General features: G+C 37.4%; 1 protein-coding gene across 1 annotated transcript in view; it reads left to right on the top strand.

Moving 5' to 3' along the window:
- Positions 1-14,750, top strand: part of SYN2 (synapsin II) — a 188,873-nt gene that overhangs the window by 135,064 nt on the left and 39,059 nt on the right. The window contains exons 6-7 of the mRNA XM_075762742.1: positions 9,948-10,010; positions 12,424-12,566. Of these exons, the coding sequence (XP_075618857.1) occupies positions 9,948-10,010; positions 12,424-12,566 (206 nt within the window). The remainder of the gene's footprint in view (positions 1-9,947; positions 10,011-12,423; positions 12,567-14,750) is intronic.

Here is a 14,750-nt window from a genome sequence, read left to right as displayed (position 1 = left end):
TTATAGTCACAGCAATTTGGGTAATTTTGTTATGAGGTGGCAAAATATTACTTGGGTTTAGAGGCAGCAGTTAGCTAAATAGTTGGTAGAATGATTGGAATGGAATGAAACACTGCCATGCCAGAATCAAAATACAGTTTGTCTCTGCAAAGATCTTCTCCAGAATTTCTGCGAGCGGGCTGTGGGAACTGCTCTTTCTGATTTGCTGCCATTATACTTAATGTTTTTCTTTTTAATGACAATTGTTGTTTTCATGCTGTACAGGCATTAAAAATCAAAAGGGGTTCTACCATCAAATTGCTTCTATGTTGATTTAGATAACTCTTCTTTTTTAATTGAAAAACAGTTGTGGGGACAAAGGTATTTTACATGGAGTTCCTGGTTCAGATTTACTTGATAGTGTCACTTTGTACACTAAGATCCTGTCAAAACTTGTATTGATTTCAGTGAGTACCAAGAGGATTTTGTAAGGTCCAGTCTTAGGAGGTGGTGGTAATGGCAGGTGAAGGAAGTGTGTAAAAGGGATGCTCAGAGTACCCGACTCTGCATCAACGCCTGTTAATTTCAGAGGGAATTGCGGTGGCCCAGCCTTTCCCTGGGACCAATCTACTGCACTTTAGTTTATAAACTATTTTAACCCTCTGTTTTGAATAAAGAAATCACAATTAAGGTACATTTGCCTCTCTGCTTACCTGGCACACTGATCAAATGAAAGCGCTCCTCTTTTTATCCACTTGAGCTTTTAGATTTCTCCAATTCCCATATTTCTAAAAAGATAATACAAAGCATATCAGATTCTCCCTTGGCTTGCCACTTGTGTAAAGGCAGTATAAAACGTTACTCCGTACAGATAGAATTTTACACCTAGTTTTTTTCTGTCAAGGTACAAGGCAGTGGAAAATCTGAATTGTGTTTGTTGAGACCAAGAGCTGTTTAAGCATGATGTTTCTGCTTTTCTTAATTAAGAGAGGAATATGATGAGCTACCCCTGCTGGTGACGAAGAGCTGCTGCGTGCTGAGCCCTGGCTTTATCTTGAGATTGTGTTTCCTTAAAACCAAATAGACCAGAGAAAGTACATCTTCTGCTTGTTTATTGATTTAGGACTCTTCCTGCCTGTTTCTGGGAAAGAAAAAATTAATAAAAGGCCACCTTCATTATTTTACTTTTAATTTTCTTTCTCCAAAGTAAGCAGAGCAAAATTAGATTTAGTCTGATGCATATTCCACAAATAAATTACATGGAACTAGAGTGGTTAAATGAACTTTGCCTGGGGATTATTGGAAAGATAAATATTTAAACACTGAACTTGAGGTAAGTCATGTTTATGCAACATCTTTTTTTTTTTTTGTCGCTACATTTTTTTTCCTCTCCTCTTTTTTTTCCTATTGTGGCTTTTCTAGTCAGCTCAACCATGAGGACATTAAAGCCACGGTGAATACCACCTTCAAAAACCTGTGTTCTCTGTATTGTTGCCAGCAGAGGGCTTTTTTTTTTTTTTTGCCTTTTTTTTTTAGCAGATGATCTTTACCTAGTTTTATTTTTATATACAGCTTTTATTATGTTTTACATTGTATCTTAGAAGTCAAAGTAAATTTACAAGAAATCAAATTATATCTCTTGGAAATAAAATAGTTTATATTATGTAACTCTGACCATTGTTCAAAAATACTTAAATTGCAGAACAACTTGCAAACCTTTGAGCACTTTAATGTATGAAGCTTACATTTTAAGGATTTATCTTAAATTAATAGACTTACAGTGAAGAAATCACAGGATGACACTCTAGTAAACCAGACTCTCAATCTCCAGAAAATTTCTGAACTGGGAAAGGCTAGGTATTATTTCCATTACCTATGGAAAAATACCAACAATAATACAGATGAAGACTGTGACTATATATATAACTGGTTAACTAAATAACCTTCACTTCAGATTGTAGAAGATGATCATGGTGCCTGTCGGAATTGCGTAAGTAAATCAAACTAGAATACTTCTTACTATAGTAAAAAGCGTGATAAGCAGATTTATGAACTCTGTAGGTGGCTAGATATTAAAAATTAATATAATAAAATTGTACTTATCTTTGTAAACTCATAGTACGAAGAATCTTCCATTTTAAAACACTGATGCAGATGAATTGTTAACAAGCAATGATAATAATTGCCCTTGCTGTGGTGATGTCAGTAAGAGAATCATGAAAGTAACTGGCTTTTTAGATTTTCATGCTCATCTAATTAGAAGTGTTTCTAATTGTAGGTCAGCTTTATTCTTATCAGAGAACTTGCATGCATGAAATTTATACTCTCTAGAGTATGTTGGTTAGAAATTAAACAACTGAAATATCTATAATTGTCAGAATTTAGCAAACAGCATTTCATTTTCAAACTTGAACGTAGTTAACAGTAGATGTGCTTCATAGCTAGACAAAATAAAAAATGGAAGTATTTTTAGTGACTAGTCACTACTGGTTTTATATAGAGATCTCTGGGCAGTGTTACCATCTATAAAAATGTCCTACGGTGCCAAAACCCAACAGGTATGAATGGGGGTGGGGTGCGTGCTAGTCATTGAACCTCACAGAACCGGGTGTATACCGGTTGAAATCACCAGCTGTGATTTCAAAGTTTATGTTTAGTCAGACAATTCCTTCAAAAAATACTGTGGTAAAACTATGTCACACCTTGCAACTAACTTAGACTCCATTCAGGGAAAAAAAAAATAAAAATTAAATAGAGTCTCTGACCAAGAGCCTTAGGTTTGGCTGGAGTTTAGCAAAGAATGAACTGGCCAGGCAGAAGTATGTTTGTAAGAAGGGGATGTCAAATCTCTGATCGCTACACAAATCCTGAAGAGTGAACCTACATTCACCAGACTAATGGCGCTGCCAGCTGCCTCCAGTTACAATGTGTGTTTTGTTTCTTTGTAAAACCAAAGTTAAGTTTATTTTGTCAGGTTCACTGGAAGGACATGAGTCTTGTTGATATGTTCAAGTAACAGGATTTTTTTTTTTTTCCCTGCTGCTGCTGCTCCGGGGGAACTGCACGCACAGTACACAATTTTCAGTTTAAAGGAAATCACAGTGATGAATTTGGGAAGGAGAGAAGTAGTCGGTACTTCTTAGTGAGACATACTATGGCAGACTACTGATTCTACTTTTTATTTTCATGAAAGTGTATTGAAAATGCAAGTAGTAGTATAGTGTAAAAATAGTGCAGTTCTTCATGAGTAGATAAGTATTCATGAGCTTTATGGTTTTGTTAATTAGCTGCTCAGAGGTCAGAGTCGTAGCATCTTTTTAATACCTTCCTGTCCGCAGAGCAGTTTTTACATTGTTCATTGGTTTGGGTTGTTTGTTGGGGGTTTTTTGTTGGTTTTTTTTTTTTTTAATTTTTGAATTTCATGCCCAACTGGTTCTTGGTTCTTCTGCACATACTACATGGCAGTTCCAAAGTGATGATTTCAACACCACCACCCCCTGTTTTGAATGATGCTAGTGAAGACTTCTACAAACACTCTACGTTTGGATAACAAACAAAGTCTGCCAGAAGAATATGGATTCCTTCCTTTCCTCAACAAGAAAAATGTGCTCTACCAGCTTTCGAGAGAGGAGGGAGGGGGAAGCAGTATGTTTTATCCTTAACTAGTTTTTCTTAATTTTTGGCTGGCAGGGTCTGCTTAGTTTTGAAACTGAAACATATTCTGAACGCAGCCCCTTTAGCTGTTTACTACTGTGCATCACCAGGTCAGGTCAGGAGCTTTTTTCGTTCATGAAGTCATCTGGAACCCATGTTTTTAAGGGTTATATGAGGCGTCAACAGCAATTCTCATAGTACTTGCTCTTTTTGAGTGCCTATATCATTTGATCAGCATATTTTTTAACTGTTTTAATTTGGCAACTTTTCCTTATCTTCTAGCAAAAGCAAAGACCAGTAATTTTTTCAGTGTTTTCTGTGTTTTCTGTTTTCCAGTGTTTTCTGAAATTGATTGAATTTTCTGCATTTCCCTGTTCATTCAATGTAATTATTAATACGTGGGATCAGAACAGAAGATAGGCCAGCCATAAATCTTTTATGAAAACAACATATGCAACAGATTGAAAATATCTTGACATTTCAGAAGTGCAGTACAGTATTATTTTGCAGATTTCAGGCATTTAAAATTGGTTCTACTAGTAAGTAATGAATCTTTCAACCTAGTTTGTGTTTGAATCCGATTTCCAAATCACCCTAGTGACGTGGAAAAGGAATGTTTGATGTAAGAATTTACATCAACAGAAGTGTAAAAATCCAAAGCGTTCCAAGCCTTAATGAGGATCATTTGATAACTTACTGCTTCCAACACCAGCAGTTTCAAAAGCTTTGCGGTCTCACGCTAGCTAACCCAACAGATGTCATGACCTAATTCTGTGAGACTTAATGACATGAGAGACATGCTTCTGTGATATATTTCCAAATTATTTCCTTTGAATGCACACTTGCTTTAATTAGCATTTATTCAGCAAATTTAGAATATTGGGTCAAATTTCTCCCTAGATTTAGTAATTCCATCAGTATAACTCCCATTTAAGATAGTTTTTTGTCTCTGTAAATCTAAATAGTTTAATTGCAACTATAATTACTTTGCTAGTTGCCTGTCAGTAGCATGGGAAACAAAAAAAGCAAATGGAAAACTGCAGACATAATGTGTGTCATGAGTTCCTGCTGCTCTGTCTTTGCTCCTATCAAACTAATACGAATAGATGCGGTGAAAAATGAATGGAGAATCCGTGACTGTGAGAGATGTTGAGGGGTCGCTGTCTGTATTCCTATCAGTAATGTAAAAGAGTTAAAGAATATTACAGTTGCTGTAAGTGGTTTGAAAGTGCTTACTTTGTACTTTGCCCTCCAGTTTACTTGTGGAGATCGTGGAGTCCAGATCTCACGGCACTTAGAAGGTCTACCAGTGAAGCTCAGGTTTGAGCCAGCTTGCCAGCTGCTGGATTCCCATTGCAAGTACATGGCTGAAAAAGCAAATCCACTCATTTTAGAAACATTGTTCCTCTGAGGAGTAGACCAATTAACTTCAAATATGTTCATCTAAAAAACCATATTAGGCCTGTTACAGAATCAATTTTAGTGACATTCATACAAGACCATGAAAAGAACCGTTTTCAACTGGATTGCCTTGAAAATAGTAAAATAAATGGTAGTTATGTAAAAAAAAAAAAAAGTGATAGTAAAGAGTTAAGTGGCATGTAAATCAGCTCTTGAATGAAAAATACTAACATACAGTTATTCGAAGATAGACATGTTATTAAAAACGTGACGATTTTTCAGACAGGATATTACAGTCACATTCTAACCCCATATATACTGTTGTATTTCCATTACAGATTTAATCACTCCTAATATTTAATCCCTCATTCTCCTCTGTCCTTGAACCCTTCCGCAGTGCAGTTAACCGAGACAGAGTTAGACTTCTAACACTTAGACAAGCGCCCCGTCTGCCAAGATTTTAAAGTATTACTGCTCTACTCATTAAGACTCCCGTCAAACGTGAACGAACTGCCAGTTTGAAGGTGCCCTGTGGTAACAGCCATTAGATTTGTCTGGTCATTGAGTATGTAGATTTAATTTGTGCTATTAGTATATGTCAGAAACCATTAAAACATGTCATTTCAGTAAAGCAGCTTCCATGCTAAATATTTCTCAGTTTGAAACCTAGGAATACTGTTATCCAGATTTTAAAAGGATTCTGCTTCAAAAGATTTTTTTTACTACTGCCTTTTGTCTGCAAAACATAATCTACTTTTTGCTCTCCTAGGGAACATGTCTTCAAGTTCACAGATCAAAGTAGTACCTACTGCTAGTAGTACCTAGTCCTAGTCATGGAAGTGAGTTGTGCAGCTTACTCTAAATTAAGATTCTGTTGAACTGAGACTTCACATTTATTTAAAATAACAGTGTAAGAAGTTAAAACCACAGAAATGTAAGTGTATAGACTGAATCCACCTTTGTCATTTTTAGGAGCTGGTAAAATGCTGGAATACTCAGTGACGTTATTTTGATTAATGATACCGTATTAGCAAATACCAGAAATGGATCTTAACTATTTTGTCTGTGGTTCCTACAAAGAGCCATGACGGTTTTTCCAGTTGCTACTGATATGTATTACCAATCCAATCATACTCATATACAACTGTGGAAAATTGCATTGCGTGCTTCACCTATATTCTGTTTTCTCTCTAATTAATAATTATAGTTTATTGCATTGTTATTTAAGTTATAATAGAAGCCCTGTTTATCCTAATTATTTTTTTAAATACTCAGATGTATCTCATGTGTATTATAAGTATGTGCAAGGGTTCATGTGGTGTAGTCCATTTCCATCTGTCATACACATGAACTTGTCAAATGTCTTAATATAATTTCTGTTGTTGATCTTTTCTGATTTTTTTCCCCTCAGTTTTTATTTGTCACAGTAGAATTTATACTTTTTAAGAAAACCTTTGAAATATAAGCACTGTTTTTTGTAAAATGGCCTTTCCCCCAGCAACAACACGTTTCAAAGAAAACACGTAATGAGTCCTGTTAGTATCATCAGCTCTATTTAAAGTGGATCCATTGATACATGTGAAATCTTCTTCCAAGGTATCTCTCTATTAAGTAACTCTAATGTAAATTAAAAGGAAACCCATGTAGCCGGTAAGTTTTCGGTGGTACTGTCACAGTTGTAGGGTACATAATGTTTACTCAAATGTATGAAAAGTCTTGAGACCGCCGGTTGTGTTAAAGCAGGAATTAACATAAAAGAGCAGACTGGGAAGAGGCGGGGGAGGCCTCAAATCGAGTTTTCTATAATTTCAGTAAGAAGTTTCAGGTTTTGTTATTGCTTGACAGAGCGATACCACGCACAGCTGAAAACTGGTCAGTGGCAGGGAAGTGACTGTGTGATGGCACGTGTCCAGTCCCCATGTACGAAGGGACGGCCGCGGTCATTACAGCAAGAGCAGGAACAGAGGAAATGCTGTTCAAAACCCGAAATAACAACAACTGCCTCAGCCCTGGATCCATGGGCCTGTCACAGGGACAGATGGGAAGAGGAGAAGTGCTGGGATCACGTACTATTTGTCTGCCTTCTGGGCTACCTGCTTTTTCCTGCCTGATGTTTGAAACGCAGCATTCAGGCCTTTGCCCCTGCAGCCACCTCTTCTCTGTGCTGGGATGTGGCACACCACAGGAAACCTTGATAGCGCACTCCAGGGCAACAGGAACTCTACTGCCTTAAATGATGTTAGTCTGTTTTTCTGAGTTTCTTTTTGGGGATTTTTGTTGTTGTTGTTGGTTTGGGTTGGGTTTTTAGGGGTTTTTTTTGTTTCAGTTAGTTTTTGTTCCTGTGGCCCACAGAGGATTCCACAGCTTTGGAATCATGGGAAGATACGTGGTCCTCTCAGTTCCAGGAGTGCCATTTGTATTGCTGTAGTTACAGGCCTGTCAGCGTTTCCATTACCAACCCCGGTTCCGTAGTTTATAGTTCAATCATAAAAATATGGTGCTGCCCTTATGAATCTTGAGTCAGGCAATGATTTGTTCCCCCTCCTCCTCCCAAAAATGTGAAAAAAACCAAGTGACTAGTTTTAAAATATGAAGGCAATAAATAAGTGACTAGATGTTGACTACACAGGACTTTACAGTCCTACAGTTTAGCAAGAACTTTATTTTTAAATTGCAGGATAGGTGACCTTTACTGTATGTAGAATGCTTTTGCAAATGCTTTTGGCTATTTTGAAACTAATCAAATTTTTTTCATGCTTACATGCCTTAACTTAGATTGGTTAGATTGAAACAGATCTTTAAAAAGCAATTATGTGTATTTTAGATTTAAAGACCAACTCTTGAAATGGTTCCTAAACAAGAGTTAAATAAAAGACTTTTAAAGTTTTCATAGTTATTGATTCCTACAATGTTAGTACCCAGAATTTCAAAAAAAAATATGAGTTGCCTTTACCCAGGCACTGAAATGTGGCAGCTACAGTTACACATGTGATATAAAACACTACGAGATGGTTTTCAGAATGCTCTGCTCGCCTGTGGTGGTAACCCTTGATTTCAAATCTGGAGGATGCCCTGGCAGAAGATACGTATATGACATCTTTACTAATGGAATAATTTAACTAGGATTGCAGTCAGGTTTTCATGACTGCAAGTCTTTAAGTGAAATCTGGTTTTCTCCTGAAAAAACATACTAGCCCTAGCTTTGGGTTTGATGCAGAAATCAGTGACAAACCTCCACGGCCTGTGCTGTGTAGCTCACAACTGTGGGAGCCTCTGGTTTCATCAGGCTTTGAAAACTCGGGTATGTTAAAAGAGTAGGTCCAAAGATTCCTCCTTTTTCTTCTAATCAGGCAGAGCAGAAACTGAGATTCCATCAAAAAAGAAGCAACTTGCTTTTCTTTGCTTAGATATCCTTTATATGTTTTAAAAAAAGAAGTCAGAACAAAACAATATTGCATTGGGATGCATTTTAGGAAAGCCAGAGAAAGTCCATTAAAAAAAAAAAAAGGAGGAAAGAGATTCATGTATTGTACTGGAAATCTGATGGTAAGTAATAATGTGCCTTGCAGTGAATGCCCACTTGTTCTCGTGCAGATTTGCCTTTCAGTTAAAGTATTTTTAAAGCAGGCATCCTTAAATCATATTGAAAATAAATGTTTAAAATATACGAAAAGCATGTGTGAGTTCTAATTAGCTTTATAGCCCTGCAAATAGATTTGGATATTACCAAAAGCCAAGTGACCTTCCTATTCTTTCTCTCTTGATCTTACGGTCAATATTTACAATCCCATGACATCTTCCATGTAAATATCTGTTTGTGCTTGTGTGTTCCTGTGCAATGTTGAGCAAAGCACAGTGAGATAAGTGTGAACTCCATTTAACCTCTTGACAGTGCTTTGTAAGTATTTGGAAAATAAATTTCTCATCAAATCTCTAATAATTCTTAGTTTATTTTTCTAAAGCATCAGCTTTGCCCTTGATTGTATTTACTCTGTTAAAATTTGGTACTAAATGCAGGTTTCAGACCCCATAACGCCTACTGTCCTACTGCTGCCCAGTTTAATTACATGTGGAGGGTGTTCAGGTTTTTATTTCTAATTATAATCCTGTTCTACTCAGTATTTGTATTTATGCTTGGTTGATAGAGGTTCGATATATGTACATTTTAGGTGGAAGAAAAAGAAGTGACAGCTGTACCCATGACTGGGAGATGTAAAACTTCTTCAGATGAACGATGGAAAAAAATTGGTTATTCACAGAACTTTCTGAGAGACGGAACCATTATCATTTGATTGAATAAAACATATTCATATGCCTTTGCAAATTTGATTTCCTAATCAGTGGCTGAATTATTATTTTCTATGCAGAAGCTGTAGCCTTCCCTAGAGAACTTGGGTATTCTGTAACAGAAGCTAGGATCTGCCTTTAAAGAAAGGTTTTTTGGTGAATTAGAAATCATTGCTTTCATAAGTGGTCCCAAAAAGAATTTACAGCCTTGCTAAATAAAGGAAATCAAGGGGAAAAGGAAAAAGGTGATTAATTCGACATCATTAATTATTATAACCTTGGAGAGTTGAGTTTATGGGTCAGAAAACACATTAGCAAAACATAAAATAGGAAATGGCCAAAATTCATTTTAAAAAGTGAAGTCAAAAGAAAGGCGTACAAAAAAGTTAAGAGAGAAGTACACCAATTGTATGTATTGGGAGTACCATAGCACTGAGAAAACAGATGCAGTCGTTCACCAGAACACAGAGTCTTACACAGATGAATGCCATGTTCGAAGACGCCCATGGCAACAACAGCTTTGGCTGCATTATGGTCATCTTCAAATAATTTCCATGAATGATGTAGCTTAATCATTTGATTCATGGTTACTCTCTCTAATATGTCTTTTTTGTTTTCCCCTGTAGCTAACAATGCCAACATTTCCTGTCGTCGTGAAGATTGGACATGCTCATTCAGGCATGGGCAAGGTGCAGATGCTACTTATTGCATGTTAGGAGGCCGGGTGTTTGTCTAAAATAATACGCATGTTTTTTGTTTCCTGGGTATTTTAACTTTTCGTTGTCCAAATTCTGTCTGAGATCCCTACCCTTGCAAATCTCTGCTTGTGTATTATTCAAGAAAGCACCTCTCTTTCGGAAAATACTAAAATGCCTAATATTTTTTCACATTGATGCCTTCTCAGTTCATGCATTGTCCCGTATAGGACATTCTTTGAAACGTGCCAAGATGCTTTCCTGAAGCAGAACCTTATTTATTAATTTAGTTGACTGCAGTGAAACTATTTAAGAGTCAAGGTCTGTTTGCACGGTCCATCTTTTTGGACCTGGGAATATAGGAAGGGTTTGCCTTGGTTCTTTATTAGTTTCAGCTTGATACTGAACTTCTCTTCATTTCCTGTTTTAATGTATTCTCTGTGACTGTTTCGTACCACTATATAACTGCTGCTTTCTTTCTCCAAAGTAATTGCATTTCAGTGGTGAGTACAGCTGTTTTGCTATCACTTATCTCACAACGATGGTTCAATGGGATATGATTTAAATCCCGCTTTCATTGATATCAGTGCAAATTTCTAGCCATTACAGATTAACCACTTTCTCGGTGAAAACACTTCAGTGCTTTAAGTGTTTTAGATTTCAAAATCATCAGAGAATAGTTACATTTATCATCATGAGCCTCCAAAAGCTCCATGAACATAATATTTGCAATAATATAGCAATAGAACTACAAAACTGATTTAATTGTGTTTTATTCAGTAATTATGCAAGTTGTACTGTATGTACGTTCTTTTGCCTATTACTGTTTTGCTTTATTTTGTACTTAGTAAGTCAGTGGAGATCCAGCAGCCAATTTAATTGAGAGCAGAATTAACCACCAACTGCTTAAACTGCAGTTTCTGTGGATTTCATATGTGAAGTATTAGAATGTTTATACTGAACTTTCTAGATCACCTCCCATTCATAGAAAAGGGAAATAATGCACAGAAATGTTCAACATATCAAATGCCTAGAAATAAATCTAGAATTTTTTTAAGCTATAAAATATTTTAAATCCTTAAAGATTAAATGCCAGCCTTTTGTAGTGCAATGCCTACTGTCAGAGTCCAAGCAAAGCTTCTCCTCGTACCCTGGTCCTCCCTAAAGGCATTGCTAGCAGTACTGTTTCCATTGCTCGTAATTAGACTCGCATATGCTATTAAGTTTTCAGAAACTAAGTTGAAACCAGCATTGTGTCTGGTTTTGCAGCTCTCAAATGGCAAATTACTCCCTGTTGTTCTCCAGCTGAGAGCAAATACTCAGGCCTTAAGACTTCTTTTCGCCCCCCAGACCGCATTTAATGCGCAGATCCCATCTCACAGCTGTGGCACTCTGGCCCACAGGTTCCCTTCTAAGTACCAGGGCACAGTGCAAGCAAACAAGACACTGGGCTTGCAAAGAGTTGCAGACTGTCCTAATATTAGATAACATGAGAAGTACTAATCCCTGCCTCCTTTCCTGACCTTTCTGAAATGCACTTTGGGTCAGTGTGTTCTTGCAGTTCTGCTTTCCCTCTCCCATTTTCTACCAGCCCTAAGACTTCTCTTCCGAGTCACTTTTTCTCCCCACCTGAGCCAGCTTCCTTGAAGTCAACCGTAGAGATGTGCTCTCCCTGTCCAAAAGTAATGTCTCTGTCCTCCACCTGCCCTCTAAAGTTTCCTTCTCCCTCTACCCCTAAATCAATATTCTCCACTTCTCCACCTCCTTCTTATTTCAAGATGTTGAAGTTGATGGGTTTAGTACCAGCCTTAGCACAGTGTTCCACAACTAGGAAATCCCCCTCCTAGAAAGCCTGACTCCTTGCAGAGAAGTGGGAAAACTGAGAGAAACTGGTTCTGCTGTCGTGAGCCAACCTTCTGTGCTCCATGTGCTCCACTCATCAGGATGTCATGACCCCTTCGTCTCTTCCCTCCCGGGAGATACATGATGTGATAGTACATGGTGGGCTCCATATACATTCAGCTACATGAGCAATTTACCGAATCAACAAGAATTCTGTAGAAATTAGTGTTGCATATTATCACACCGTGAAATATTCTACAACCTGCAGATCTAAAATTAACAATTGCCAATTGAAAAGCAAAATAAAATTCCACTGTCTGCAAATTGCTTCCTACAAATGAACAGGTAATATAGGTAATATTTTGCCTAGAAAATGGATACTTTAATGGAGGAATGTTATAGAATCTGGGAATCAGATAAAAGAACCAATACTTTTTTTAATAAACTGACACTGTGAAAACCGATGCTTCTCATGAATGCCATTTGCAACTGAATTCTACATTTTGTTCCTAATTGCTCTTTTCTCTTTTGTATATGCTGTTTACTTGTGGTATGGTGACTACAGATCAAGGTAGACAACCACTACGATTTTCAGGACATAGCCAGCGTGGTAGCACTTACTCAGACCTACGCCACTACTGAACCCTTCATAGACTCCAAATATGACATCAGGATCCAAAAGATAGGCAGTAACTACAAAGCATACATGTGAGCCAAAAACTTATATTCTTTCAACCTTTTGTTGCAAAATTGATAAGCACCAATAAGATTAAGACTGCTGGATGAGTCTCTGAGCTGATGTGGTGACTCCATGCTTCATTGTCATACTCTCTGGAAAGACAGTGGTTTAGACTTTCTAGACTTTTTTTTAAGTTGATTGTGCCTGGGAGGAGGAGAATAAGAGTGGTTTTCCTGCTAAGCTTTGTTTATTTTTTCATTTAAAGAAAGGAGCAGTTGGAAGGGGATTTTTTTTTTATAGAGGACTTGTTAAATCAGATTCCTTTGTATCTTTCCACCAACTTAGGGTCAAATTTTCCTCTCCCTGTAAGGATAGTTAGATGCATAGGACAGTACTTTTCTCTCTTGTTGGTGCTTTGACAGGCAGATTTCTTGTGTTGTGCTACCCATCTCTCCCCTCCTCTGTTGTTTATAATAAACGGAGTTGATTGTTCTCTATCTTAGAGCTCCCAGGTGACAAAAGTCTTAGCAATAAGGCCCAACTCTTAATGGTTATGACACACCGCCAGACACCAGCAGTCAGACGCAATTTTAGTAACTTGATGGTTCGTTCCCTATGGTAGAAATTGGACCACTGCATTTCATAGGAGAGCGCCCTACAGTTGTTTCTTTGACTTGAAATTTAAATGCTGCTCAGACTCCAGAATAATTTTGGAAGAGTCAGCCATGGTAAATTTATCATTTTCAAACATAAATGTTTCTTCTTCACAGAAGGAGCAGTTGGCCTAAGGGACAGCAAAAATAAGTTAAAATGACAGCCTGTTCCTCCTACCTTTTATTTATTTTTAAGTTTCTACTCAGAAACTATGGGTTCATCCAAATGCTAAAAGCCTAGCAATCATTTTTTTCTCTAGGTTCTTTCATACAGTTAAATCACACCAAAAAATGAAATACCGATCCATTGTTACCGATCCATCATGAAAAGAAGATTTACCAAATGTCTGAAAAATTCTTCATATGCATACATATACATTATGTCAGTAGAATATTGTTTTACAGCTGGTTCTCATTTGGTTCTGTGACACAGGAACAGAGTACTTAGAGAGCCACCACAAAAAATACCAGCTGAACATTTGTTTTTGTAGTTTAAAGAGAGTTATTAAGAGCTTCAGTTTTATAATTCTGTGGGAAATTGTGGTATAAGTGGATCCATGACTCACAAAACGCTGGTGCTTATCATCTGTCAGTAGAGATTATAGCCAAAATGCAACATTGGATCCCTCTAAATACCACAGCTCCTCAAAACGCTTTGTGACACATACTTAACTGCACTTGGTACCATTACAGAATTCATCTGACTTCAAGGAAATGGAGTTAAAAGGGTCACACACAATGAAGAAAAACAGAAATACGAAAACACTAAATTTAAATCTCCTCTCCAAAAGCAATACTCTGAATCCATAACTTAATGTACTTTGATCAAAAGGTCAATAAAACAAAAGTAGAGCGCATCAACCAGACAGTGCCATAGAATCAAACCACTAAGCAGGCTGCCTGCACAAGAATTGTAGGGAGACATTTCTACATATTTTTCTGATTACAAGTCCCTGTCCAGACAATTTGGATTGCGTACTTTAAATGGTACTAAATAAAGCAGAAACGTGTTTGAAAAGGGGAAGCTCACGTTACTATGAATTGTTTATACTAATCGTAATTCCTTTTTCCCCTCTTTTAAAACAATTCTTCCTTCTTTGCAAAGACCAAATCAAGTGAAAACACGTTAAGCCTAAGTGCAAAGCACTCAAAAGTATTAGGAGTTCTTTTCTATATTATTCAGTATTTCGTAAAAGAGGAGGAAATAATGACGTGAAAGACCCTTAGCAATTATCAGAACATAAGTCAAGAAGGGTGGGAAACCTAACTACTTCAGTAAAGGCAATCATACATGAAATACAGAAATCATATCTAGGGGTTGAAGTGCCAGGTGGTCTGGTCAGGTACTTTCGTATCGCTTAAGGGTGGCCCGATGGAACAGCCCTGTTGTTATGGAGTTGTGTGTCACAGACCTAGCATCGATGGCTCCAGCCTGCCAGCTATTGAGATCACACCAGTTAGGTCTGTGCCCGGAGCAGTCCTCTCAGTCCTCATCTGGTCCCTACAGCATCGTTACAGCCAGCCCAGCATCCAGTCATGAGACTGCTTCAGGTTCGGCCG

Source organism: Balearica regulorum, chromosome 10 (assembly GCF_011004875.1).
Source record: "Balearica regulorum gibbericeps isolate bBalReg1 chromosome 10, bBalReg1.pri, whole genome shotgun sequence".
Taxonomy (NCBI): Eukaryota; Metazoa; Chordata; class Aves; order Gruiformes; family Gruidae; genus Balearica; species Balearica regulorum.
This window is presented reverse-complemented; position numbering and strand designations above follow the sequence as displayed.